Here is a 26,898-nt window from a genome sequence, read left to right as displayed (position 1 = left end):
GCAGAAGGAGCCTGCCCCACATGCTGCACCTTTTACAACTAAACAAAAGCTTGGGGAACAGCCATTCCCTGGTTCACTCCCCAGGGCAATGCCTTGACCAATCACAGTCGACCTGGTTTGACTTTTGAACAAAAGCACATTCATGCCTTTGTTACCTCCAGAATGTTCCAACACACTCCTGGCTGCTCTGCCACATTCTACCCTACATAAACTTGAGGCCATCCAAAACCCTGCTGCCCATCTTCTCTCACCATGCCCCATTCAGCCATCACCCCGGTGCTCGCTGACCTACATTGGCTCCCGCAAAAAACACCTCGATTTTAAGGTTTGCATCTGTAATAAAACATTGTGTAATAACTTTATAAAATCCTAAAACAGCGACGCCCGTTACCTCTGCCAAGGGCACGTCTCTATCACAAGCACTGAAACAAGACATTATTAATCCTGATAGCAGGGATGGGAGGTGATCTTCTGACTCAAACATAAACCAACAGTCTGAAGATTAAACAGGACGTCCTGGCAAGAAATGAGCCACAAGATGACTTCATGGGTTTCTCATGGCAATAAGAGGGATTACTTTGAATGCCTGTTCCTTGCCAGTGGACAAATGAATAAATTAATGGCATAAAAACCTCCTAGAAATAAGGTAAAATAATGGATTCTTGAAACAGAAAAACAACACTTGGAACAACACTCTCGAGGTGGACCAGTGCTGGCTCCAGCCTAGTACCCTGGTTAGTCCAAGAAGACTTTGGACAAAGGAGAGCTTTTCAAAATGATCTATGCTGGCTTCGGCCTAACATTTTGACTAGCTAAAGAAGACTGAAGAAAACAGAAGAAACTGCCCCTTCCAGTTATGAAGATCAGCTTCATTCCACCATTTGCCCAATCCGGGACTGTGAACCATTCTGAGGAGACTGGCATCATCAGCCATGGGGATCAGCATCCCCCTGCTTCTCCCAGCTGTTTGGGGGGAGGGGGGAGGGGAGGAGAGGGGGGAGTGGGGGGAGGGTGGACATGACACTCAGAAAAGGAGGTGTTTTCATTGTAATAAAGTTGGGCACATGAAGCCAATGTGTTGGAAATTACAGGGAAAATCTGTTGCAACAATTGGAATGCAGAAAAGTTGTGGAAGTAAAATTACTGTGTGTCCTGAGGTTCAGGCACAGGAAAAACCAGTGGTTTTTATACAGGTAAAGGAAGAAGAATCAGTGATAGGTAAAGAAGTGGGAATGTGTTCACAATTTACCCAAAGGGTTTCTGAGGAGCAGGTTGCAGAAACGTCTAAAGATTTTGTATGTGAAGGGGACATCTTTCCATGTGTACAGGGTGGAGCAGGTAAAGATTTTAAAATTTTAAGAGACACAGGGGCTAGTCAATCCTTAATGTTGTGGAATAGTGACATTTGTTGTTCAGAGGGAGTATTGCAGGATCAGGTCATAATAAGTCGGGTTCATGGAGATGCTAAACATATCCCATTGTGGAAGGAATCTCACAAAACGGGAACAGTTTCACAAGGGAAAAGGTTTCACTGGCGGAGGCGACTCAAAAAGGGAGGTGTCTCACATGGAGGGATCGCACAGAGAACACAGGGAGGAGTTTCACAGGGAGGAGTCTCACAGGGGGAGGAGTCTCACAGGGAGGAGTCTCACAGGGAGGAGTCTCACGGGGGGGTAGTTTCACTGGGAGGAGTTTCACAGGGAGGAGTCTCACAGGGAGGAGTCTCACTGGGAGAAGTTTCGCAGGGAGGAATCTCACGGAGGAATTTCACAGGGAGGAATTTCACAGGGAGGAGTCTCATGGGGCGGAGTCTGACGGGGAGGAGTGTCACAGAGAGGAGTTTCACAGAGAGTGTGTTCATGAATAATGATCCTATTGGATCTGTATGGTTGCTGTGTCTGTCTTGACAACACCACCCTCACATTCCACACCACGATGAACAGTGTGTCCCTGTCTCTGACACCATTCACCAATTCACCATCCCCAAGAGAAAGACCATCCTGCATTCTGCAGCTTGTGCCAATAGCAGCCACTGAGGAACAGATAAACACTGCTCATGTCCAGGGGGGGTACTTTGGCTTTAAGTTGTTGGTTTCATTTCCAATTCTTACACCACATGTATCAGTTGTTTAGGGCAGCAGGGTTATGTGAGACCTCAGGGGGTGCTTGCCTCCGCCCTTATGTGAGTTCGCCCAGGCTCAGCTAATTGTTCCTCGCTCAGGGTTCGGAGAAAAGGCCCACGGTGGAACCAGCAAATTTTGGATGGTGATGGTGGAAGAGCTCAAACCGTCAGGGACAACAGCTGGTCATGGGCGGAGGATCCTTTGGGAAAAAGACTTGTGCTTCCTTTAACCACACATGTGGGAGGTAATGGGAAGCAGAAGGTGTGGAAGGAGGCCACTCAGTCCATCATGTCAGCACTGGCACTCCAAATGACCAATAAATTAGTGCAATTCTCCTGCCTTCTCCTAGTAACCCTGCGAATTATCCCTTTACAAATAACAATCTAATTCTCTTTTGAATGAGTCAATTAAACCTGCCTCCGCCACACTCTCTCAGGTAGTGCATTCCAGACCCTAACCACTCGACTGACCCTGCCTCCACCACACTCTCAGACAGTGCATTCCAGAGCGTGGCCACTCGATTGACCCTGCCTCCGCCACACTCTCAGGCAGTGCATTCCAGAGCGTGGCCACTCGATTAACGCTGTGACGCTCATTCCCCATGACAGAATAGGAAAGAAACTGAAGAGGAAAGCGCAGGACCGGGAGGCAAGGAGAAAGGATGTGCCTTGTGCACATCCCCACGATTACTATATTCAATATATACAGTATTGATATCAGTTATTAGTTCAGTTGTTATAAACAATTATTCTTTAAACTTGATCAATAAAGTAATTCAGTGTATCAATACAATCTCAGTGCTTGTTTTAATTAATTATATTGGCCTAGCCATAAACTCCTAATTATTTTTGTGAATTTGCATGCACGGGGGATGGTGAGGGAGAGTGTCTGGGATTCCTGAGTTCCATCAGTGGCCAACCTAGCACACTGGAGGGGATAGATGGGGGTATTTTTGGGAGAATTTTTACTCAGGGCAGGAGTTTCACAGAGATTCGTTTCACAGGGGAAATTTCACAGGGCGGTGGGGGGTGGGTGTGACTGGGAGGAGTTTCACAGGGCGGTGGGGGGCGGGTGTGACTGGGAGGAGTTTCACAGGATGGTGGGGGGTGGGTGTGACTGGGAGGAGTCTCACAGGGTGGTGGGGGGCGGGTGTGACTGGGAGGAGTTTCACAGGATGGTGGGGGGTGGGTGTGACTGGGAGGAGTCTCACAGGGTGGTGGGGGGTGGGTGTGACTGGGAGGAGTTTCCCAGTGCGGTGGGGGGTGGGTGTGACTGGGAGGAGTTTCACAGGGCGGTGGGGGGTGGGTGTTACTGGGAGGAGTTTCACAGGGCGGTGGGGGGTGGGTGTGACTGGGAGGAGTTTCACAGGGTGGTGGGGGGTGGGTGTGACTGAAAGGAGTTTCACAGGGTGATGGGGGGTGGGTGTTACTGGGAGGAGTTTCACAGGGCAGTGGAGGGTGGGTGTGACTGGGAGGGGTTTCACAGGGCGGTGGGGGGTGGGTGTGACTGGGAGGAGTTTTACAGGGCGTTGGGGGGGTGGGTGTGACTGGGAGGAGTTTCACAGGGCGGTGGGGGGTGGTTACGACTGGGAGGAGTTTCACAGGGCGGTGGGGGGTGGGTGTCACTCGGAGGGGTTTCCCAGGGTGGAAATTCACACGCTATGAGTTTTGGAGTTCCACATACAGTGGGAGGAATTTCACAGTTGATGGAGTTTCACCATTTTCCCTGTTTCAAAGGGAGCGTTCCACAAGGCCTGGGATTTCAGTGTTCAGGATTTTAAGGGTTTTTTTTCCCGATTGGGAGTTTCACAAATGGGGAGAGCTTCAAGGCATGAGGTGTTTCCCAGAGAAAGTAGATTTACTCACAGGTGAAGAGATTCACAGGCAGTGAGTTAATTTTACTGGGGGGGGTTTGATAAGAGGGGAGCTCGGCAGTGGAGTCAGTATTAGTTTCTCTTGGGATTCAGTTTGACGTACTGTATTATTTTACCGTGCTGTACTAACTAGCCTTGGTGTAGTTTGAAGTGCTGCATTAACTTAAGAGGAAGTTTTGTGGTGCAGCGGTGCCATCCCTGCCTCTAAATTAGGAGCTGACAGTTCAAGACCCATCACAGGGCTTGATGGACACGGCAAGGCACGTGTTTTTAAGGCAGCTAAACAGGTTGAGCAGAAACCTGAAAAAGCTTCCAACATGTGCTAATGGCAGTGATGAGAATGGGAACGCTTCCTGGTCAGTCATGTGATGGAAAGAAATCTGGAGCACTTACCAGCAATATTCATAGCTCCAGCTCACAACATTTTTTTATTCATTCATGGGATGTGGGCATGGTTGCCCATGTGTTAAAGTGTGTGTTGCCTCAGCAACTCAGAGACTTTGTGGGGCCAATTGGCTGGTGAGGATCCGATTGGTGCCGACAGCATGGGGTTTGATCCGTGTTCCGGCTGGGGTGGATCTGGGAGCTGCCTCCTTGTCTTACCTGTGCTGGAGATCATGGTGCTGTGGGTTTGAACTGCTTTTGGTCAGAGGACTGAGAAGAAAATATATTCTGAGATGTTCTATCAATGTTGGATGCTGCATTTGTTTTATGCACTGTATCAGTTGGTGCTGATTGGTCCAAGTACTGTGTATTTTCTTTGAACATTACTGTATAAGATAACAGTTGCAACTTGTGTTATCCTTACAAATCTGCATATATTTTAAAGGTATAGTTGTGGGTGAAGGAGTCTTGCAATATAGATCATCTTGTTGAATAAATGTTTTATTATTTTATTAAATGTTCATCAGCTGATTCATTTGAATCTGTTCAGTTGCCAATCTCCACATATCTAACCAAAACAAATTAAAGTTGGACATGGAATAATAACTGTTCAGGATTTATCTTGATAAGGTGGAATTGGAAAACCTTGAACATTGGTTGGATCTATGAATCCCTATAAAATGAATATGTGGAGGTAAAGAGGAACTGGACATATGAATTAGAGTTGCTGTGAAGTCTGTTGTACAGGTTGGAATTTGAAATGTCGTTGGAGGTTGCTAAGACTTTTCTGCAGATGGAAAATGTAACCCTGACTGGTTTACAGAAATTAACCAAGAGTAAGCTAATGGAGTTGGGGGTAAGTTGGAGTTATAATTACCAGCAGGGGTGAGGAAAGCAGACATAGTTGAGATAATAGCACAGCATTTAAAACTGGAAGGGATAACAGAAAGACCACATTCTCCAGGTGGGTGAGTCACAGCTGGAGGTAGTGAGACTTCAGTTACAACTGAAAAAACTTGAATTAGAGGCAAAGGGGAAGGAAATGGAGAAAGAAAGGTCAGAAAAGGAAAAAGAGAGAGCATTTCAAAGAGAAATGGAAATGCGAAAATTCGACCTCCAGAGGGAGAAATTAGCATTGGAGGGAAGAGAGAAGGAATGAGGAAGGGAATATTTGCCTAAAAGGCTTGACCTTAAAAAAGAGATCTCAGATTCTGAGGAAACTTCTGATGATGAGAAACTTTTCAATCTAAATCCTAGTAGGGAGATGATTAATTTTGTGCAACTCTCCCAAAGTATGAGGAAAAGGATGTAGAGGCATTCTTTATTTTGTTTGAAAAGGTAATTCGGCAAATGAAGTGGCTTAAAGAAATCTGGACATTACTGTGGAAGAGTAAGTAGGTAGGTAGAGCTCGTGAGGTTTATGCTTCACTTTCAGAAGAAGAATTGGTGGATTATGATGCAGTAAAAAAAGCTACTCTGAGTGCATATGAGTTAGTCTCTGAGGCATACAGGCAGCAGAAATATCAGAAGAGAAGAAAACAACCTGGGCAAACCCATATTGAGTTTGAAAGGGTAAAGCAAAGTAATTTTGACTGTGAGATACGGGCATTAAAAGTAGAGACGATGCATGAAGCTCTTAGGGAAATAATTTTCATGGAAGAATTTAAAGATTCACTTCCTGTTCTAATTAGGGCCCATGTTGAAGACCAGAAGGCTAAAACAGCTAAACAAGCTACGAAAATGGCTGATGGTTATAAACTGGTTCATAAATCTAGACCCTTTTTCTGTCATCCCAAAAAAGCTGAGCAGATGGGAAGGTGAAAGGAAGTCAAGTAGCCAGGGAAGAGAAGGGACAGTTGAGAATTCCCAGGAAATTTCTCCTCAGACCAGAAAGGGAGGTGCTAAGGGCAGAAGTAACTTCAAAATCCTAAACGTTTTCATTGTAATGAGGTGGGGCATGTTGGGGCAGATTGCTGGAGATAAAAGTATAGCCCTATTGCATTAATAGGGATGCCAAAGGAATCCTCAGAAAAGGTTGCATCAGAAAAGAAAATTGTTGTTAAAACTGCAGCAGTAGTAGTGAAACGTGCTCCATGAAAACATACAAGAAAGGGGGATATGGTATAGGAGAGCCCAGAGAATTCTTCTTTGATTACTGGTGAAGGAAGCCAGGCTAACCAGGATGTTTTATGTCAAAGGGAGACATGTTCCCTTACTCCTCAAACAAAATAAGTAAACAGATTAAAATTTTGAGAGATACAGGAGCAGATCAATCATTAATGGTGGCTGATGGACCAATTTGTGTTCCAAGTATTTTCATGAAAGAAAGAATATTGATAAGAGGTATATAATATATAATATATGAACCTGTTTCTTTATCCAGGTTAACTTACAAAGTCACTTTGTGAATGGAATTGTTACGATGGGAACTATTCCTAAATCACTTATTGAAGGGGTAGATTTTATTCCGGGTAATGATTTGGTGAGTGGAGCCAGTAATGTGGCAATGACTATATTGCAGTAGGCAGTTGATCATGCTGATCTAAACAAACATCAAAAAACTACTGTGGCCAAAAATGAAACACTTACCGCAGATAACAAGCAATTGGAAGAACACCTAATTAAGGTAAAAACACAACATTCATGTATGAAAGAGGAATTTGCTAATGAAGAGAATTGATTAGATCAATTGAGAATCAGTCACAGAAAGTGGAACGCTTGACTGAGGACTTGAAATGTCTCAGTGATAAACTTGTAGAAGCAAACTTAACAAATGTCAATCTTCAATTAAAACTTGATGAACTTCAAGCATCGGCAGTTGCTATGAAATATCAGGGAAAATGCCTTGAATAGGAAAATAAATTGTTGGTCAATCAGAATTGGTTGAATGCAGAATTAAAAACCAAATTAAATGAACTGTCAGGATATCGTTGTGAAAATAATAATGAGATTCTTGAACATTAAAACAATCTGGGAAAGATGAAGGAGAAGATATGTGATATGGAGTGTCACAGTTCCAAAGTTGTTCCTGTGAATAAAAACTCTGAATTGAGGCCCAGTTGAGCAGAGAACGGATCCACGTAAAATTACTGATGTATCAAACTCAGTCATGGACAATGTGAAGATAGCTGAAGTGTATGCAAAATTGGAAATCAAGAATTGACAACAAAAAGAACAAAGTGCAAAATGGCCTGGCAAAGTCAATGAACAGAGACACTGATTTGAAAGTGCTTGCCAGTGCTAATATGCAAAATACAGCAGTTAGAATCCAGGCAAATGGACAGTTTGCAAAAGACCATTCTAAACCTGGAAAAGAGTGGGATGATATAGTTCATGGATTATGCAAAAGAATTGAAGTGTTGGAACAAACTATGAAACTCTACAGGGAGAATATAATTGACTTTGCTCAAAAAGAAGTGGAAAAGTTGTATTCGAAATGGGATTTGGAGAAACAGCAATATCACAAAGGTTAAAGATCAAACCAAGCAGGATTATGAAACACTTTTGTGTGAACAAAAGAAGCATCTCAATAACATCCTTGAAACGGCAATAAGAGATTTTGGTCAGAGAAGAAATGAAATGTTAATGCACAAGAATTCAATTTTGACTTTGCTAAATCAAAATGAGAATTTACCACATTTGAGTTTGGAAAGTAATCTTGAAGATGGAATTACACCTACAGTGAACAAAAAGGACAATTGGGCTGTAGGCTTAAATGAAACATTTTTTGCTGAGTTCATGACTCGGAATAAGAGGAAAAAGAAACGTAAGAATTAAGTTATGGTAAATCTATGATGTGCAAACTCAACTAATATTACATTGACTTTGTTTTGCTTAAATATTTGTAATTGTACGATAACATATATAATTGTGAAACAAAATGTAAAACGTATTTTATATAGAATGTAATAAGCTATTGCCAGGGGTTTATGGTAAGTTTGTGTGAGGCAGATGTAAGGCCATTGTAAAGAAATGTTCATTGTTGTGAAGCTTTCTTTCCTCCAAAGGGTTGGTTTTCAGGAAATAGAGATCGTATTTGGAGGTGTTAGGAATGAGCGTTACCTTTAATGTTTAAGTTTGATTTGTATTTCCATATCCGTGTATTAAGAAAGGTCAAATGTAGTTTCAGTTTCACTTTAAACAGGTGCTTGCATTTTGAATGAGAGCTTATGACTTAAGAAGTAAGCAAACACAAGGGCAGAAGAATTAGGCTGTTGCCTAGTGACAGGGACCCAGAGAGGTAGGTCCCTCCCACAGGCACAAACAGAAAAGTTAGAAACAGCAATTTGTTTTGGAAGCTGTTGGAGTTCAGCTGCTTTTGAAGATTGCTGCCAGGCAGGAGCAGCCTAGAAGGGGACAGATAACAAGTGCCAAGCTAAAGGAAAACCCCAAAAATCCAGGGGAGTGGAAGAGGGGAAAGTCCCAAGCAGACCTTCTCATCAAAGGAAGGACTGGAACCTGAAAAAGCTCTTCTTAAGTGAAGAGTGGGGGGGCAGAGATAAATGTTCCAAGCTTCAAGGTGAAAGTTTCAAGCTTCAAGAGATAAAGGCTTCAGAAGTGGCAAGAAGGTCCAAAGAGACAATTAAAGGTCTGTAACTCTTTGCTACGGGTATGAAAAGCAGCGGCATGCTGTTGTCAGCTTAGTCGGTGAGATGGGTGTGTGCAAGACAGCTTGAATGCATGTGGTGACCCATGGAAGAGGAACATCAGAAGGATTGCTCAAAACGCTGTAGGTGAACCCTTGCAGAAGACGTCTGAGAGAAAGTGTCAGTTTGGGAGAAGATTCCAAAGCGAGTGCTTGGAGAGTAGAGATTGGAAACCAACATGTGAAAAACAGAGTGCAGTGAGACTGGTTGGCTCATGGTGTGACATATATCTGGGGGTGGGGGGGTGGGGGTGGCGCAGGGTAGTTGAGGATATATCTATAGCATCTGTTTGAGGTGGCATCTGCCACTTGGTTTCAGATTCTGGTGTGTCTGACCACGGGGTGCCTATTGGTAAATAGACAGTGTACTTGCTGAGGACATTGCAGTATAAAATAGCGTTTGTAACGTGTGTTATTCTTACAAATCAGCATATACCTGTAAAGGTATAGTTGTCGGTGAAGGAGCATTTCAAATATATTTCGCCTTTTCTTATTGGATATATATTTTATTCTTGTTAAAATGTCATCAGCCGACTCCTGTGACTCTGTTCAGTAGCTATTCTCCACGTATCTAAACAAACAAATTAAAAGTTAGGATCTATCAAGCTGGGTTCCACTTGGGGTCAGGCTTGTCCTGGGGTAACCTCAGCTGAGTATCATAACAGTGAAGAAGTTTCTTTCAAATTTCCAATTGGATTTCTTCCAGGATCATGGAGCCTGGTGACCTAGCTCTATGTCTGATGGCCTACAGAGAGTGAAGACGTCGGAGGAGAGAGTGACTGAGGCTCCTGGCTGCTCAGAGGCAGGAGGAGCAATCTCAGGAAGAAGGAGCAGCTGGGTCTCCCACACACACAGTCGAAGAGCCACAGCGAGCTGTCACTGGTTAACGCCTAATGACACCCAGGGCCTATAGACGCCGCCTGTCACTCCTGCAGCTGACCAACAACCAGTGTCACTGAAGAATATGATTGTCTAGGGAACTGGCCTGTCACATCTGCCAGCTACTGCAGGAATTAGCACCATGGGGGCATGGAGGGCATCCAGTGCCAGTGGCTGTGAAATTGACCACGGCACCCATTTTCTTCACCAGTGTCTCCTTTCAGGGCTCCACATGTGGGATCTCACAAGCCTCCACCCACAAATGCATCCATGAGGCCACGGATGCCATCTTTGCGAGGGCACACAACTTTGTGCATTTCACCTAGGACCAGGACAGCCAGGATGCAAGAGTGATTGGATTCGCCCAGATCTCTGGTTTCCAACAGGTTCAGGGTGCAATCGACTGCACTCATGTGGAGCTCAGGCCGCTATCGAAACACACGGTAAACCATATTAACTTCAAGGGGTTCCATTCGCTGAATGTGCCGCTGGTGTGTGACCACCAGAAACACGTTTTCCAGGGAGTGTGCATGACTTCTACATGCTCAGTCAGTCACAGACCCCTGCAGTCTTCCAGGGTCCACAGAAGTTGCAGGGATTGTTCCTTGGAGACAGGACTACCGACGGAGGCTGTGGCTGATGACACACATGAGGCAGCCTCAGACTACAGCCAAGCGATGGTGTAATGAAGTTCATGCTGTAGCTCGCAAAAATTCACTCCCTTCACCACCGACACACAGTAGCAGCAGTGTTTACCATCTACAAGATGCACTGCAGAAACTCACCAAGGCTCCTTAGGAAGCAGCTTCCAAACCTAAAAACACTACCATCTAAAAGGACAAGAGCAGGAAATACATGGGGACACCACCTCTACAAGCCACTCACCATCCTGACTTGGAAATATATCACTGTTCCTTCACTGTTGCTGAGTCAAAATTCATGAACTCCCTCCTTAACAGCACTCTGTGTACCTCGACCAGATGGACTGCAGCAGCTTGAGAAGGCGGCTCACCAGCACCTTCTCAAGGGCAATTAGGGATGGGTAACAAATGCTGGCCTAGCCAGCGAAGCCCACATCCTGTAAATGAATAAAAATTATTTACTGAATGGCTACAGGAAAAGGGAGCAAACACATCCCAGGGTTCAGGAAGCAGCATGAGAGAAAACTCATCCATTTGAAATTTAATGCCTAAAGAAATAGCAGATTGAAAGACATCCCTGAAACAATATGAGGTTTACAGATGATACTGGTGGTGTTCGTAGGAAAGGACCATCGCCCTAAGGCTAAAGTGTTCAATCTCCTTTAGTTAATGAATTGAGCAGAATTTTACAATCTTTGGGGTTTTCCAATTCAATCTCAGCACTATCACAACTGGGATTTAGCACAACTGTCATAATCTGTTTTTTTCAAATTTAAAAAACAACTGTTTTGGGAGATGTTGCAACCACAGTGTCCCTGTGGAGATCCCACAGGATATAAATTACAGGCTCTGAGAATGTATGGCCTCGTATTTTAAATCACAGGGATAACCTGTAGCACAAAGGGACAGATTTCTTCTCATAGAAAATGCATCTACCAATTGATGGTGTTGAAGGAATATACTACACAGTCCTTGCCTTTATTGGTGTTCCTGATAAGTAACGATAACTATTGAAGTTTTTTAAATCTGAGCTGGTTCCTGATTTTGCCTGTGCCTGATAATGTTACACTCTGGTCTAATGTTAATCGTTATGCAGATATGTGATTGGTAATAATCAATTCAATAAATACGATGCCCAAAGATTCACTGTCTGACGTATAAACATAAGAGTGAAGAGCAGGAACAGGCCACTCGGCCCCTTGAGCCTTCCCTGCCATTCAATAAGATCATGGATAATCTGATTGTAACCCCAACTCCACATTTCCACCTACCCTTGATAACCTTTCACCCCCTTGTTAATCAAGAATCTATCCAGCTCTGCCTTAAAAATATTCTAAGACTCTGCCTCCACTGCCTTTTGAGGAGGAGAGTTTCAAATGTTATGACCACAGCTGATGTTATTCAGCAAGCAAAAACCCAGAGGGAAACTTGCCTGACTGATCATAACCTTTATTTTATATTTTGAAAATGAAGGAAAGAACTACTGATCCCAAAAACGTAGAATCCCAGGAACACTTTTTAGGGTTTTAAAATTAAAAGATTTATTAGCAAGAAGGAAAAAATCTTAAACTCACAAGATTAAAGTCACACAGTTAAAACAATCTTACAAAACATCACCCCAAAAAGCTCCAGTTGGTCAGAACACATAAGTAAATGACTTGGCAACAGCCCCCTTCTCGATTTTAAGCATAGAAATCCAGTAATATTACCCCATGCAAACACTGTCATCAATTTAGTGAAGGTATACCACACAACTTCTCACCATCGCTGAATCCCCCACCATGAAGATCCTGGAGGTTACCATTGACCAGAAACTGGACCAGCCATATAAATACTGTGGCCACTGGAGCAGGTCAGAGGCTGGAAATTCTGAGGTGAGCTTCCCCTCTTCATAAATGGGGAGAAGGGAGGATGTTTGCTGATAACTGCAGTGTTCAGAACCATTCGCAACACCTCAGATAATGAAACAGACCCTGCCTACATGCAGCAAGACATGGACAACATTCCGGCTTGAGCTGATAAGTGGAAAGCAACATTCACACCACACAAGTATGAGGCAATGACCATCTCTCCTTGACATTCAAAGGCATTGCCATCACTGAATCCCCCACCATCCACATGCTGGATCCTGCCATTGACCAGAAACTGGACCAGCCATAAATACTGTGGCTACAAGAGCAGGTCATAGGCTGGAAATTCTGAGGTGAGCTTCTCTCCATTCAAGCCCATCTAATCTTAACAGCATAACATTCCATACCTTTCTCTTTCATGTACATATCCTTCTTTCTCTTAACTCCAGCTTTGCTTATCGCCTCGACTACTCCGTGTTTTGGCAAGTTCCACAATTTAACACGTTTTTGAGAAACAAAATCTCTCCAACATCCATTATTGGATTTATTAGTGACCTTGATGAACATCCAGGTTTCTTTCATTTGTTCATGGGATGTGGGCATCACTGGCTAGGCCAGCAGTTATTGCCCATCCCTAATTGCCTTGAGAAGGTGGTGGTGAGCTGCCTTCTTCAACTGCTGCAGTCCAATTTGTACCCACTCAACTGGAAATACCTTCTTTATCTCAATCTCACAACAGACCTGGATCTTTTTGGAGATCTTTACTAGCTCACCCCTCAGCCTCCTCATACCTATAGAATAGAGCACACCTTGTTCAGTTATTCCTGTTAGTTATAATCTCTCAATCTGGTGTCATCCTTGTAAAAATAACCTCTCTGTCTTGATACATGGAAATATGGAAACCAAAACTGTTCACACTGCGCCCAGTGTCTGGTAACCGAGGTTCCAGTTGAGGTCCAATGTCACATTTTTGCTTTTCATTTCCTTGCTCTAGAATAAACTCCATTGCTTTATTGTTTATGGCCTTGTTAACGTGTGCTGTTACTTTAGATTCATTCTGATTCTGCACATGTGAAAATCTTTGCCCATCTCTCCCATTCAGATTTTTCGGCGAATTTTTGGGAACCTCATTCTTCCTATCAAACACCTCACATTTGTATTGAAATAATTTTTTGGGTAAAACACCCAATCTGCAAGTTTATTAATAGCTGCAAGATTTTTTTTAAGCACTTTTCCTCTCTATTAACTGCATTTCCAATTACTATTTTGTCTACAGATTCTGCATTTCTGCTTCTGCTTCCTGACTCCTTATCATTTAGCCCAATGGTTAACAACTGTTGTCCCAGTCCTGGTCCTTGTGGAAATCACTTCTCACCTTCCACCAGTCTAAATTTTTTTTATTCATTCACGGGATTTAGGCTTCGCTGATTAGCCAGCATTTATTGCCCATCCCTAGTTGCCCTTGAGAAGGTGGTGGTGAGTTGCCTTTTTGAACTGCTGCACTCCCTGCGGTAAAGCTATGCCCACAGTGCTGAGAGAAAGGGAGTTCCAGGATTTTGACCCAGCAACAGTGAAGGAACGGCGATATATTTCCAAGTCAGGCTAATGAGTGACTTGGAGGAAAATTTCCAGGTGGTGGTGTTCCCATCTATATGCTGCCCTTGTCCTTCTAGATGGCAGTGGTCGTGGGGTTGGGGGTACTGTCGAAGGAGCCTTGGTGAATTCCTGCAACGCATCTTGTAAGATGGTACACACTGCTGCCACTGTGCATTGGTGGTGGAAGGAGTGAGCGTTTGTGGATGTGGTGTCAGTCAAGTGGGCTTCTTTGTCCTGGATGATATCAAGCATCTTAAGTGTTGTGGAAGCTGCACTCATCCAGGCAAGTGGGGAGTACTCCATCACATTCTTGGCTTGTGCCTTGTTGATGGTGGACAGACTTTGGAGAGTCAGGAGGTGGGTTGCTCGCACAATTCCTGGCCTCTGACCTGCCCTTGTAGCCACAATATTTATATGGCTAGTCTAGTTCAGTTTCTGGTCAATGGTAACCCCCAGGATGTTGATAGTGGGGGATTCAATGATGGTAATACCATTGAATGTCAAGGGGTGATGGTTAGATTCTCTCTAAATGAAGACCTTTAACCCCTATTCCTGCTTTTGTTGTAGCAATACATTTTAAAAATCATACAATCAAGTAGAGTCAACATGGTTTTAATGTCCTTTGATACAAGTATCAAAGAGTATAAGAGTGGGTGTGTTTTCATACAACTATACAGGGAGTTGCTGAGACCAAGCTGAGAGTACTGCCTACAATTTTGGTCTCAAATTAAAGCAAAATGCTGCAGATGCTGGAATTCTGAATTAAAACAGAAAATCCTGGAAGGACTCAGCAGGTCTGGCAGCATCTGTGGAGAGAGAAACAGAGTTAACGTTTCGAGTCTGTATTCAGAGCTCTGAAGAAGAGCCACACAACTCGAAACATTAACTCTGTTTCTCCCTCCACAGATGCTGCCAGACCTGCTGAGTTTTTCCAGCATTTTCTGTTTTGAGTTTAATACAACTTTGGTCATCTTATTTAAGTGGGGTTATTGCATGGAGGCATTTCAGAGAAGGTTCAGTAGGATGATTCCTGGGATAAAGGAGTTGTATTTATGTGGAAAGGTTGAACACATTGAGGTTACACGCATTGGAGTTTAGAGGAATGAGAGATGACCTTATTGAAGCAGAGAAGATTCTGAAGGGCTTATCAGAGTAGATGCTGAGAGGATGTTTCCCCTTGTGGGGGAATCTAAAACTAGGGGGATAGTTTCAGAATAAGGCGTCTTGCCTGACACCATAATGTTGTTGCCCGATTAGTTCCCCCTCCCCCCATTCTGCCCACCCTCATGCTGTCCTGCTGGGATATTCCTCAGGCCCCATCGGGAATTGATCTGTTTTGTTCCATTCATGTGTCATTCCCATTGGAATTCCTCTCACATTCTGGGGTGGGAAATAAAAAATCGACTCTAGTTTCTCAATCTTCTGCCTGCTAGAGTGTTCTACTTTGAAGCTGAATGAGGAACAGCATCCTGTTTTCCCATGAGATGTGCCATTGTCTGTCAGACTGAGTACTGGGATTAAAACCATCAGATCATAATCACCTCTCCAATGACACATGCTGCAAATGTAGTGTGGTTATTTCAGAGTCACTGGAAGTGGAGGAGATGTGTGCTGGTGCTCTGGGTGGGGCTTCACTAATGGTCAGCAGGCAGGTGCACATCACTTTTTATTATTCTTTCACAGAGTGTGGGGCATCGCTGGTTTGGCCAGGACTTATTGCCCATCCCTAATTGCCTTTGAGAAGGTAGCATTGAGTGGCCTTCTTGAACCACTGCAGGCCATGTCATGTTGGTACAGCCACAGTTGTTATGGTATGATTCTGTGAGTATGACTATGTCGGGTTGTAGGTTGACTAGTCTGTGGGACAGTTATACCAATTTTTACACAATCCCCCAGATGTTAGTAAGGAGAACCTTACAGAGTGGACAGGGCTAGGTGAACCCTGGTCATTTACAGTGCCTAGGTCGATGCCGGATGGTCCGTCCAGTTGTGAATTGATACAACTCAGTGGCTTGCAAGGCCATTTCAGAGCCAACCACATTGCTGTTTATCTGGGTTCACTTGAAGGTGAGACCAGGTCAGGATGGCAGATTTCCCTCAATGGCATTAATGATTGTTTTTTGAAATCCCGATTTATTAATTGAATTGAAATTCCACCAGATGCCATTGGTGGGATTTGAACCCTTTCCCCCAGAGCATTAGTCTGTGCCTCTAAATTATTCGCCCACCGACATTAGCACAGCACCACTGCCTCCCCCGCCTTTATTCCTGTGACATGGGAACCTCTCCTCCCAGACATGTTTTCTTTGCTTCCTTTCCCTTTTGTTATTTTTCTACAGCCATGGACACTTCCTCTGGATCCATCTTTACTTTCTTCAATAACCCCATTCACCTTGTACCACCTTCCTGTTGGTCATTGAATCCCACCCTCCTGCCCTTCAGCCAATCAGAGACTTTCCTCTCTGTGCTTTCATCCTCCAACTCCACTATTATTTGCCTCATTCATTCATTTTAAAAGTTAATCGCAAAGATCTTCCAGTTCTGATGAAAGGCCATGGACATGAAACATTGACTCTGTTTCCCTCCCCACAGATGCTGCTGAGTGTTTTCTTTATTTTCTGTGTTTTATTTCATTTGGAGCATTTTTGCTACTTTGGCTTTGCTGAAATACTTTGACCTGGATATTATTAGGATCAGGTAATGTAGGTGGGGAAGAGCTTCAGATAGTCCCATCTCTGTACATTGATCCCGAGTGGGCCAGAATTTTGTCCTGGTTGGTTTCCAATTCCTCACCACCCCCTAACCCCACACTTAGAGTCTTGGGAAACCAGACCATGACAGTGAAACCTGTGAAACATTTCAAATCAGCTGCTGCCAGCCTTATTACAATATTCACATTATTAATGTGCCTCTTGGGAGGGGTTGGCTACCTGCCCCATGTTGTACATCCATAAACCACATTAGTAAGCAGATTAGAGTCAGTCAGGGAGGAGATTTTCAAATTTTCACCTCTGACAACAGAATGGTTTGCCCCAGTTTTTGCATGCTAAAATCCAAGGTGAGGTGAGAGTGACTGCCCTTGACATCAAGGCAGCTTTTGACCAAGGGTGGCATCAAGGAGCCTGAGCAAAACTGGAGTCAATGGGGATCAGGGGGAAAACTCTCTGCTGGCTGGAGTCATACCGAGCACAAAGGAAAATGATTATGGTTGTTGGAGGTCAGTCATCTCAGCTCCAGGACATCACTTCAGGATTTCCTCAGGGTAGTGTCCCCGGCCCAACCATCTTCAGCTGCTTCATGAATGTCCTTCCCTCCATCATAAGGTCAGAAGTGGGGGTGCTCACTGATGATTGCACAATGTTCAACACCATTCACGACTCCCCAGATACTGAAGCAGTCCATGTCCAAGTACAGCAAGACCTGGACAATATCCAAGCTTGGGCTGATAAGTGGCAAGTAACATTCATGCCACACAAGTGTCAGTCAATGACCGTCTCCAACAAGAGAGATTCCAACCATCGCCCCTTGATGTTCAATGGCATTACCGTCACTGAATCCCCCACTACCAATATCCTGGGGGTTACCATTGACCAGAAACTGAACTGGACTAGCCAACTAAATACTGTGGCTACAAGAGCAGGTCAGAGGCTTGGAATCGTGCAACGAGTAACCCTCCTCCTGACTCCCAAAACCCTGTCCACCATCTACAAGGCACAAGTCAGGAATGTGATGGAATACTCCCCACTTGCCTGGATGAGAGCAGCTCCCATAACACTCAAGGTGCTTGACACCATCCAGGACAAAGCAGCCTGCTTGATTGGCACCACATCCACAAACGATGCACAGCAGCAGCAGTGTGTACCATCTACAAGATACACTGCAGGAATTTATGAAGGCACCTTCGACAGCACCTTCCAAACCCGCTACCATCTAGAAGGACAAGGGCAGCAGATAGATGGGAGCACCGCCACCTGGAAGTTCCCTCCAAGTCACTCATCATCCTGACTTGGAAATATATCACCGTTTCTTCACTGTCACTAGGTCAAAATCCTAGAACTACCTTCCTACCAGCACTGTGGGTGTACCTAAACCACATGGACTACAGCGGTTCAAGAAGGCAGCTTACCACCAACTTCTCAAGGGTAACTAGGGATGGGCAAAAAATGCTGGGCTGGCCAGCGAAACCCACATCCCATGAATACATTTTTAAAAATCTACTGTCTGAGCTCAGGCATGGAGAAAATTTGATGAATAATTTACTATCTCTTTCTAACATTTCTGTTGTGATGGGGCCACTAGTTTGTTATATTCTGTCTGAGCTCATCCATCAGGAGTCAGTTAAACTATGTAGTGAGTTGCACATTCTAACCACTCTGAGTAATTAAATAATTCCTCATTTCCCTGTTGGATTTATTAGTATCTTCGAAACATTTCTTGTATTTACGGCCCCTATGATTGAATTCTCCCACAAGTGGAAACATTCTCACCACATCTACCCTTTACAACCCGTTCAGTTTTATACATCTCCCTCAGATCTCCTCTGAGTCTCCTGTTTCCTAAAGAAAAAACACCTGAGCTGTTTGATCTTTCCCAAGAGCTGCAATATCCCAGTTCTGGAAATTTTTTTACACTTTTCCCAGTCATTCTATGGTTCCTTTTTCTGTCTGGAGACCAGAACTGTGCACAGCACTAAGTGCAACCTGAATAAAGTCCTGTCCAAGTTTAACATAACTTCACTACTTTTGAATTCTATAGCCCTAGAAATAATTCCAAGTTCTAAGTTAGCTTTTTAAACTTTTTTGCTGATCTGCAATTGTTTTTAAGAATTTGTGTAATGAAACACCGAGATACCTTTGTTATTTTACCCCTTGTTACGGTCACCATGGAGACCAATAATGTAAAGAAACCAGACTCCCAAAATAACCTCAAGAAGAAACCGATGGGCAAGATTTCACTTTTTAAAACTTTCACTGCAGCAACCAAACCAAAATCAATTTAAATTAAACATAAATTAACAGGCACATTGTACTCAGTAGCGACCATGCACTTTAAACAGCTGATTTAAGAAAGGTAGATCTCACAGATTCACTGGTAGTTCCCCAGCACATATGGCACTATGTGCAGTCCCTTGAAACATTGTTCTTACCAGGTAGAGTTTCAGCTTCTTTATTCATGCAGGAATTAGACCCATCTGACAGCAGCTTTACTTCACCCGACTTCCACAGCTACAGAGTACACCAAAGGCACATCTTTCTGGACCCCTCTCAACTCTGTTCCCGGAACCAGCCTTTTTGATCTTCTTTTCTATTTGTGCCATGACTTTCTACGTTAGCTGTGTAACACCCATAGCCACTGAACTGTTCACCTCCTGCTGAAAAACTGAGCTACAAAAACCACAGGTGGAATTTTATGACCTATCGCGGTGGGGATGGGGCCATAAAATGCAGCAGGGCGATCAAAAGCGCATTCACTTCGGCGGGACTGGAAAATCCCACCGGCATGAGGAGCTGTAAAATTCCACCCCATGGGCAGAATTTTCCGTTTGTCGGGCGGGCGGGCCCGACCGACTTGGCGGTGGGCGGGCGGCCGATTGCCGTTGGCGAAACGGGCCACACCGCCAATTAAGGCCCGCCAAGCGGGTTAGCGACTCCCGTGGAGAACGGGAAAATAGTCGTGGGGACGGGCTGCCTCAGACTGCCGGATCCATTGGGGAACCTGCAGCCTGTATAAAGAGTGGCCAGGCAGCCTACTTGAGGCAGTGCACCATGGCCACTCGTGGAGAGAGGGAGGGAGGACCAATTGCACAGCAGCATGAGCAGGAGGAGGGGGGCAGGCTGCAGGAGAGGCCAGCGGGGGCTACTGTGCCCCTCCGGTTTTCTGATGCATGCCTTTCTGTCCTCCTCTAAGAGGTGTCTATCTGTTGGCACCTGCTGTATCTGGAGGATGGGAGGAGGAGGGCCCCCCATGTCACCAGCCACGCATGGGAGGAGGTGGGTGACGCTGTCAGTGCTCATGATGATGTGCAGTGCACTGGCACCCAGTGCAGAAAAAGATTCAATGATTTGCTGCGCTCTGGACGGGTGAGTACCATGTCAGTCTTGGCCATTTGACCCAGAAGGTTGCCTTAGCCTTTGACCCCCGCCCCCATGTCTTGCTGTCGTTACTGCACAGGACAGCTGGTGCATGCTGGGTGACCAAACGGGTACTAACCATGCTTACACCAGCCTTAGTGGTTGAGGAGAAGGAGGGTTTTCCCTGCAGCATATGTTGGTGTGTGTGGCATTTGAGTAGTCTGGGGGCAACCTGCAGGGGAGACAGCTAGACACATATTCAGAACTCCAACACATGTCATATTAATGGTGATGAGATGGTGGAAGGGGAGCCTCAAGGTGTTTTGGCCAAGTGACATCTGCTGGCATCGGCGCCACAATTAGTTGCGCCTCCTTGCCATGGGCACTGAGACCTGTGTGTTATTCAAAGTGATGGACGCTGAATGTGTCCAAGGTGGCCATTCGGGGTGGGGGTTGGGACCAGCCGTACTATCTTCTGGGGCCTGATCACCAGTAGTGTGCACAGGAGCCGCTGGAGGCCTCAGATGGGCCACTGTGGTTGGGGTGTGGCGTGCGCGTGCAGAGTACATGAGCGATCAGCCCCAATAAATCCTCTTCTCTGTTTTGCCCACAATGCCCAGGAGCGCCAGAGGACTAGAGGTGGGCACGCCCTCCTCCAGCACCTCACAACCTTTGAAGAGCAGGCCATGGAGCTGGGCAGGAGGCAGGATGCCAGGGCACTGCACCTCATATTGAGGTAGCTGCTTCACCGCCTGTATACCCTGGCAACAGGATAGTGGCGTCTTCTCATGCCCCTTCCACCTTGGACAAGCTTTTGTCCCTGTGTCCCTTGTGCCTGCGCCTGTACTCCCAAAGGTGGCTCCCCTGGAGGCTGATTGTCCAGTCCTGGCCTCCTCCTTATTCTATCCCTCCCTTCCTCCTCAGGGGAGCTGCCTCAGTGGACAGGTCAGAACCCATACCCCCAGGTTAAATGGAGGCTTCCAGAAAGCTGCAGGCCCGAGGAAGATTACTGTCTGAGGACTGGTTTCAAAGTATAAAAAAAGCTCTTGGAAATCGATGAGAACTGCTAACAAGCACACAGGCAACTTTTAAACACTATCAGCAATTAAAACTTCATGTAAAACATGAACAACCCCTCTGAGTCCACATATCCTGACATGCATGAGTTTTATTATAAAATGTCCTACCCGCCTGCCCATTGGGCCCGTGCGCTGACCCGAAGTTCGCACGGGCCCCTCAAAATCCAGCACAATTGGCAAGTTAAGGGCTTTAACGAGGCCTTTACTTAATGGCGGCCAACGCCCCGCTGCTGAGCGCACCCGCCGACTGAAATATCACGATGCCGCGCGCTGAAGTCGGAAAATTCTGGCCCATGTGTCTACTCTGACCACTGGCTGAAATTCGAACTCTCCGGTTTGTTTCCTTTGCTTTCGAATCCGTTTCCATTTCACTGGCAATCTAAGCCACAGGCTGGGTTCTCAGAAGTCTGATGTTACAGACTGGAATTCTAATTTATACCTACCCCTCCCAGAAATCTGGGGATATGGGGTTGTTTACAATGTCGGTTTATCATTAGAGGCTGGCAGCTCTTATTTGCTCAGCAATGCCACCAGGAGACAGTGGCCATTACTGGTACTACAACCACTTGGCCTCAGGATTGATGAAGGACCAGGGCACAGGTGAGTGATGGCAGTGGAAGTGGGGTGGGAGATGTTTGCACGGTGGGGGTTACAGTGAGACTCTCTGTAGCTCCCTCCCACTGATACTGAGTCCCTCAATTGGGCACCAAGTAGCTTTGAAGGAGGGAAACTTCCTGGGAGCCTGCGAGCAACCTCAACAACGGCAGGATAAGGCACTGAACTGGGCATTTATTGCCCACTTCAGGGCCTCAACTGGCATTGGGCAGGAAAGCCGTTCTGGGTTCTTTCTGTCCCAGACAAAATCAAGGCAGAGGCAGGAAGATGATGGCATCCCCACCTGTCCCCACCAAACTCACCAAGGAGCAGGTACTCAAATTCCACCCTTGGTTTCTGTTTCGGGACTACCTTAATAAAACATAGGCTTTGAAACCACAGTCAGTGCAGACAACAATTTGTATAAAGTACTTGTGAAAGCGTGTTTAATAATGTTTAATAAGTGATTTCATACTTTGCTTGATAGACTGCTTTTACAAAGTGTCTGTTACTGTCAGCACCACCCACTGTTCTCTGCATCGATCTTCTGGCATCACGTGAGACAATGGTCTGTGCCGTGGTGGTCATGTGATGCATGTGTTCCTCCAGGGTCCGGTGGCTGGAGGGCTCCAGCACCTTCTCCTCCACGGATGTCCATGATCTAAGAGAATGGTGCATCTGCAGGAAATGCAGCAGAAACTGCCATGTCAGAGTGGGGCCCGATTTACCGTTACACCAGCGGGAAAACACACCGGCCCAGAGCACATCTGGATCAGTGTGACATGCAGGAGTCAGGGCTTAGTGTTAGAGCCTTGCTTAGATCACGGATATCCGAGGAGGAGAAGATGCTGGAGCCCTACAGCCACCGGACCCTGGAGGAACACATGCATCACAAGCTGGGTGGATCCACATAGACATGGCTCTAGAACGAAGCAGCTCTTGGAAGGTGGGAGGTCTCAGTTGATGCTTCAGGTCTGCTTCAGAACATCACAGTCTTGGCCTTGGGCTGCTAAAGATAATCAGCGAAGGGGGTGGGGTGGGGAGAGAGGAGAAGGTCTAGGTGTGAGTGGGAGAGGGCGTGGGAGGGCGGTGGTGAGTTGGGAGGTGGGGGACGAAGATGTCGGGGGAGTGAGGTTGGGAGGGGGAAGAAGGAGTATTGGTGGGGGGGGGGTGTAACGGGGCAGAATGCTGCAAGTGGGAAGGTAGGTATTGGGGGTACGGTGTAAGGGAGGGAGTTTGGAGAGGGGAAGTTGTCTGAGGGAGGAGGGAGTTTGCAGGAGGAAAGGTGTCCAGCGGGGAGGAGGGAGAAAGCACGGAGGAGGGAATAAGGGGGTGAGGATGCCCAGGAGAATGTGCAAGGGAAGGTTCCATGGAGTCAGTGACTGCTTCCTGGGGAATGAACTGAGTGTGGGCATGATAGGAGGGAATGGTGATTGTGAGAGGGGAGGGCAGAGGGAGCTGGTAGGGTGGGGGTGCATTGGTAACAGAGAAGGGACGGCGGGGTGGTTGTTGGGGACTTGGGGGCAGACACGGACCCTGGGGGTGGGAAGGAGGAGGACACTGAGACCCTGTGGATCTGAGACCAGGGATCTGTCATCGGCCAGCAGCCCCAGGAGCTGCTTACGGACCCCCTGCCTGTTTTCCAGTGAGTAGAAGAAGGGGGAGCCACGGTCCAGGTCCTGAAGGAGCCGGATCTGTGACCCCACGAACACACCTCAGGACCGGATAAGCTGCAAGTCCCTCAGCGCATCCTTCTTCACCTCATACACCTTCCACAGGGCCAGGTCCTCATCGGCCTGACCGAGATGGGACTCCAGGTCGAGCACCTCCTGTTCCAACCCCTCGAGCTGGCCTTCCACCTCCTCTGTGCTCCTGACAGAAGACATGAGCCCTCTGTGAGGCGGACCTGTCGAGCAGTGTCAGCTCCGATCATCGGTCGAGGGCCAGCTGGACTTTGTCACGGTGACCCAAGCTGTCGGCTAGGAATTCCCAGAGTTCTCAGAGGGGGATGAGGGGAGATGTGGTGGGGACATGAGGGTGTCCCCCAACTCACTCGTGACGGAGTAAATCACGCCCAGTGTCCACCAGCAGCCACCCAATCCCCCTGCCCTCCTCCTACCCCGCATCCCCCTGCACTCCTCCTCCCCCTCATCCCCCTGCCCTCCTCCACCCCCCCATCCCCCTGCCCTCCTCCTCCCCCCCACCCCGCTTTCCTCCTCCTCCCCCCATCCCCCTGCCCTCCTCCTCCCCCTCATCCCCTGCCCTCCTCCTCCTCCCCCCCGCACTCCTCCTCCCCTCCATCCTCCTGCCCTCCTCCTCCCCCCATCCCCCTGCCCTCCTGCTCCGGGTTGTCACTGTCAGTGACCGAACCCCCTCCCCCCACCACACAGAGGGCAGCGGGTGGCCCAGCCACACCAGTCGGCCCTTCCTCTGTCACCATCCCACCCCCAGGATCGACGGCAAAGGGCTCCTCCCTGGGCTGCTCTGGAGGTTCTGGGTCGGAGGGTGACAGTGGTTCAGGGCCCCGCTCTGCCTCAGGCACCGGGTCACACGATGACTCAGGGAAAAGCTCCATCCCAGAACCAGTGACCCCGAAGCCAAAATCAGAGACAGAGAATGGGGAACTTCCCCTCCCCCACCACCGCCCAGTGACCCAGTGTGTGGGGCCTTCCCCTCCCCCACCACTGCCCAGTGACCCAGTGTGTGGGGCCTTCCCCTCCCCCACCATCGCCCAGTGCCTGTGTGGGGCCTTCCCCTCCCCCACACAGTGACCCAGTGTGTGGGAACTTCCCCTCCCCACCACCGCCCAGTGACCCAGTGTGTGGGGCCATCCCCTCCCCCACAGAGTGACCCAGTGTGTGGGGCCTTCCCCTCCCCCACCACCGCCCAGTGCCTGTGTGGGGCCTTCCCCACCCCCACACAGTGACCCAGTGTGTGGGACCTTCCCCTCCCCCACCACTGCCCAGTGTGTGGGGCCTTCTCCTCCTCTTCTCCCCCCAATGCCCAGTGACCCAGTGTGTGGGGCCTACTCCTCCCCCCAATACCCAGTGACCCCGTGTGTGGGGCCTTCTCCCCCACCAGTGCCCAGTGACCCAGTGTGTGGGGCCTTCTCCTCCCCCCAATGCCCAGTGACCCAGTGTGTGGGGCCTTCTCCTCCCCCACCACCGCCCAGTGACCCAGTGTGTGGGGCCTTTTTAATTGAATCCTCGACCAGGTCCTGGGGATATCAGCCCGTGGTTCCTGAGGAATCGACGACCCCCGCTGACAGTGTGTGATAATGGGAGGGGGGCAGGATCCGTGAAGGACACCAGCCCCTCATCGACAGAGGAACAAAACCCCCCTTCCCCACCCACAGTCTTTATTTGGATGAAGGGATAAAACCCTCATCCTCCTGGATTGTTACTGTCCGGGGACAGATTGTCAGTGGTTCTGTGTTTTTACCCCCATCAGTGCTACCTGGACTGAAGTAAGGATAGAGTTTCTCAGTGAATGTCGCAGTGAAAGTGTAGATATGGGACTTGTTATCTGAGTTATAAAAGGACACCTTCCCTCCCTCATAATCCAGACAGACTCGAATCTTTCTCGGTTTCACACTCAGCTCTAAGAGTTTCGATGGACCCTCACACACCCAGTATTCATTTCCCTCTCTCAGCGCCATTCCCCAGTATCCGTTACCTGGACTCAGGGTGATTTCCCCCTTCCTATTGCTGGATTCCTTGGCCACACCCACATCCCACTCAGTCTTGTTCCCCACCTCCACCTCCCAGGAATGTTTCCCTGATGTGAATCCCTCTGATCCCAGGACATCGACACAGGAATCAAATCTCTCCGGATTGTCGGGAAGCTGCTGCCGTTTCCCGGTGTCTCTCACGTTCCTCAGGTCCTCAGACAGGAGAAGGTTAGGATGGGCTGTATTAGGGTCGAAGGTCACTGAAGCTGGGAACAGATGGACACAAATAAAATGTTAGTCACACTCACTGTAACTTTCACAGCCGGTTAGTGATTGGGAAAATCAGCAATGACCCAGAATGAGAAATTCACCCCCCACCCGGGGAAGAGTTTAAACAGAGCACAGGGGAAACGGGAAGACACTGCCCGGGGGAAGGTTTTACCTGGTGCCCACACCCTGCAGTGAGGCTGAGGAAACCCCGTTACAGAGAGGGGGAGGGGCTTGGGAGGGGGGGGGGTGACAAGGCCCCAGGACTGCACTGAATCAGGGATCTGCAGTTTCTGGAATAGAGAGAGAGAGAGAGACAGAGAGAGAGAGAGACTGGAGGAGAGAGAGAGAGAGATGGACAGAGAGGTGGAGAGGGAGAGAGAGAGACACAGGGAGAGCGATGGAGAGAGAGAGAGAGAGACGCTTGCAGAAAGAGAGGGCGACTGGCAGAGAGAGAGAAAGAGACAGGCAGAGAGAAGGGGGCTGGTAAAGAGAGAGACAGACAGACAGGCAGAGAGAGAGAGAGAGGGGCTGGCAGAGAGAGAGAGAGAGTGGCAGGCAGAGAGAGAGAGAGACAGGAAGAGAAAAAGAGAAGAGTGAGGGAGAGCGAGAGACAAGGAGAGACAAGATGAGAGCATAAGACAGGCAGAGAAAGAAAGGCACAGAGAAAGAGGGAGGGAGAGGGGCAGAGAGAAAGGGAGAGAGGGTGAGGGTGAGCAAGAGGGAGTGCGAGAGAGCAGGGTGAGCGAGAGAAGGTGAGCGAGAGAGAAAGGGTGAGTGAGAGAAAGTGAGCGAGAGAGAGGGTGAACGAGAGAAGTTGAGTGAGAGAGAGAGGGAGAGCGAGAGAGAAGGTGAGCGGGAGAGAGTGAGCGAGAGAGAGGATGAGTGAGAGAGATGGAGAGCAAGAGAGAGAGAGGGAGGGTGAGAGAGAGGGGGGTGAGAAAGTGAGAGAGGGAGGGTCAGGGAGATGTAGAGAGGTTGAGCAAAAGGGAGGGTCAGCGAGAGAGAGGGTGAGCGAGATGGAGGGTGAGTGAGAGGGAGTGTGAGAAAGAAGGTGAGGGAGAGTGAGATAGAGAGGGAGGGAGGGGAAGAGAGGGAGGGCAAGAGAGGGAGAACGAGTGAGAGGGTGAGTGAGAAAGAGGGTGAGCGAGAGAGAGAGGGAGTGTGAGAGAGGTGAGAGAGAAGGTGAATGAGAGAGTGGGTGAGCGAGAAAGAGAGGGTGAGCA

The 26,898-nt window shown here is 47.5% G+C and overlaps 1 protein-coding gene across 1 annotated transcript in view; it reads right to left on the bottom strand.

Annotated features, from left to right (window-relative positions):
• Positions 1–26,898, bottom strand: part of LOC144695493 (zinc-binding protein A33-like) — a 77,531-nt gene that overhangs the window by 17,035 nt on the left and 33,598 nt on the right. The window contains exon 6 of the mRNA XM_078566370.1: positions 25,097–25,671. Coding sequence (XP_078422496.1) covers positions 25,097–25,671 — 575 coding nt within the window. The remainder of the gene's footprint in view (positions 1–25,096; positions 25,672–26,898) is intronic.

This window comes from Cetorhinus maximus, chromosome 21 (genome assembly GCF_964194155.1).
Source record: "Cetorhinus maximus chromosome 21, sCetMax3.hap1.1, whole genome shotgun sequence".
Classification (NCBI taxonomy): Eukaryota; Metazoa; Chordata; class Chondrichthyes; order Lamniformes; family Cetorhinidae; genus Cetorhinus; species Cetorhinus maximus.
The sequence above is the reverse complement of the archived record's forward strand: the minus strand, read 5'-3'. Positions and strand labels throughout refer to the sequence as shown.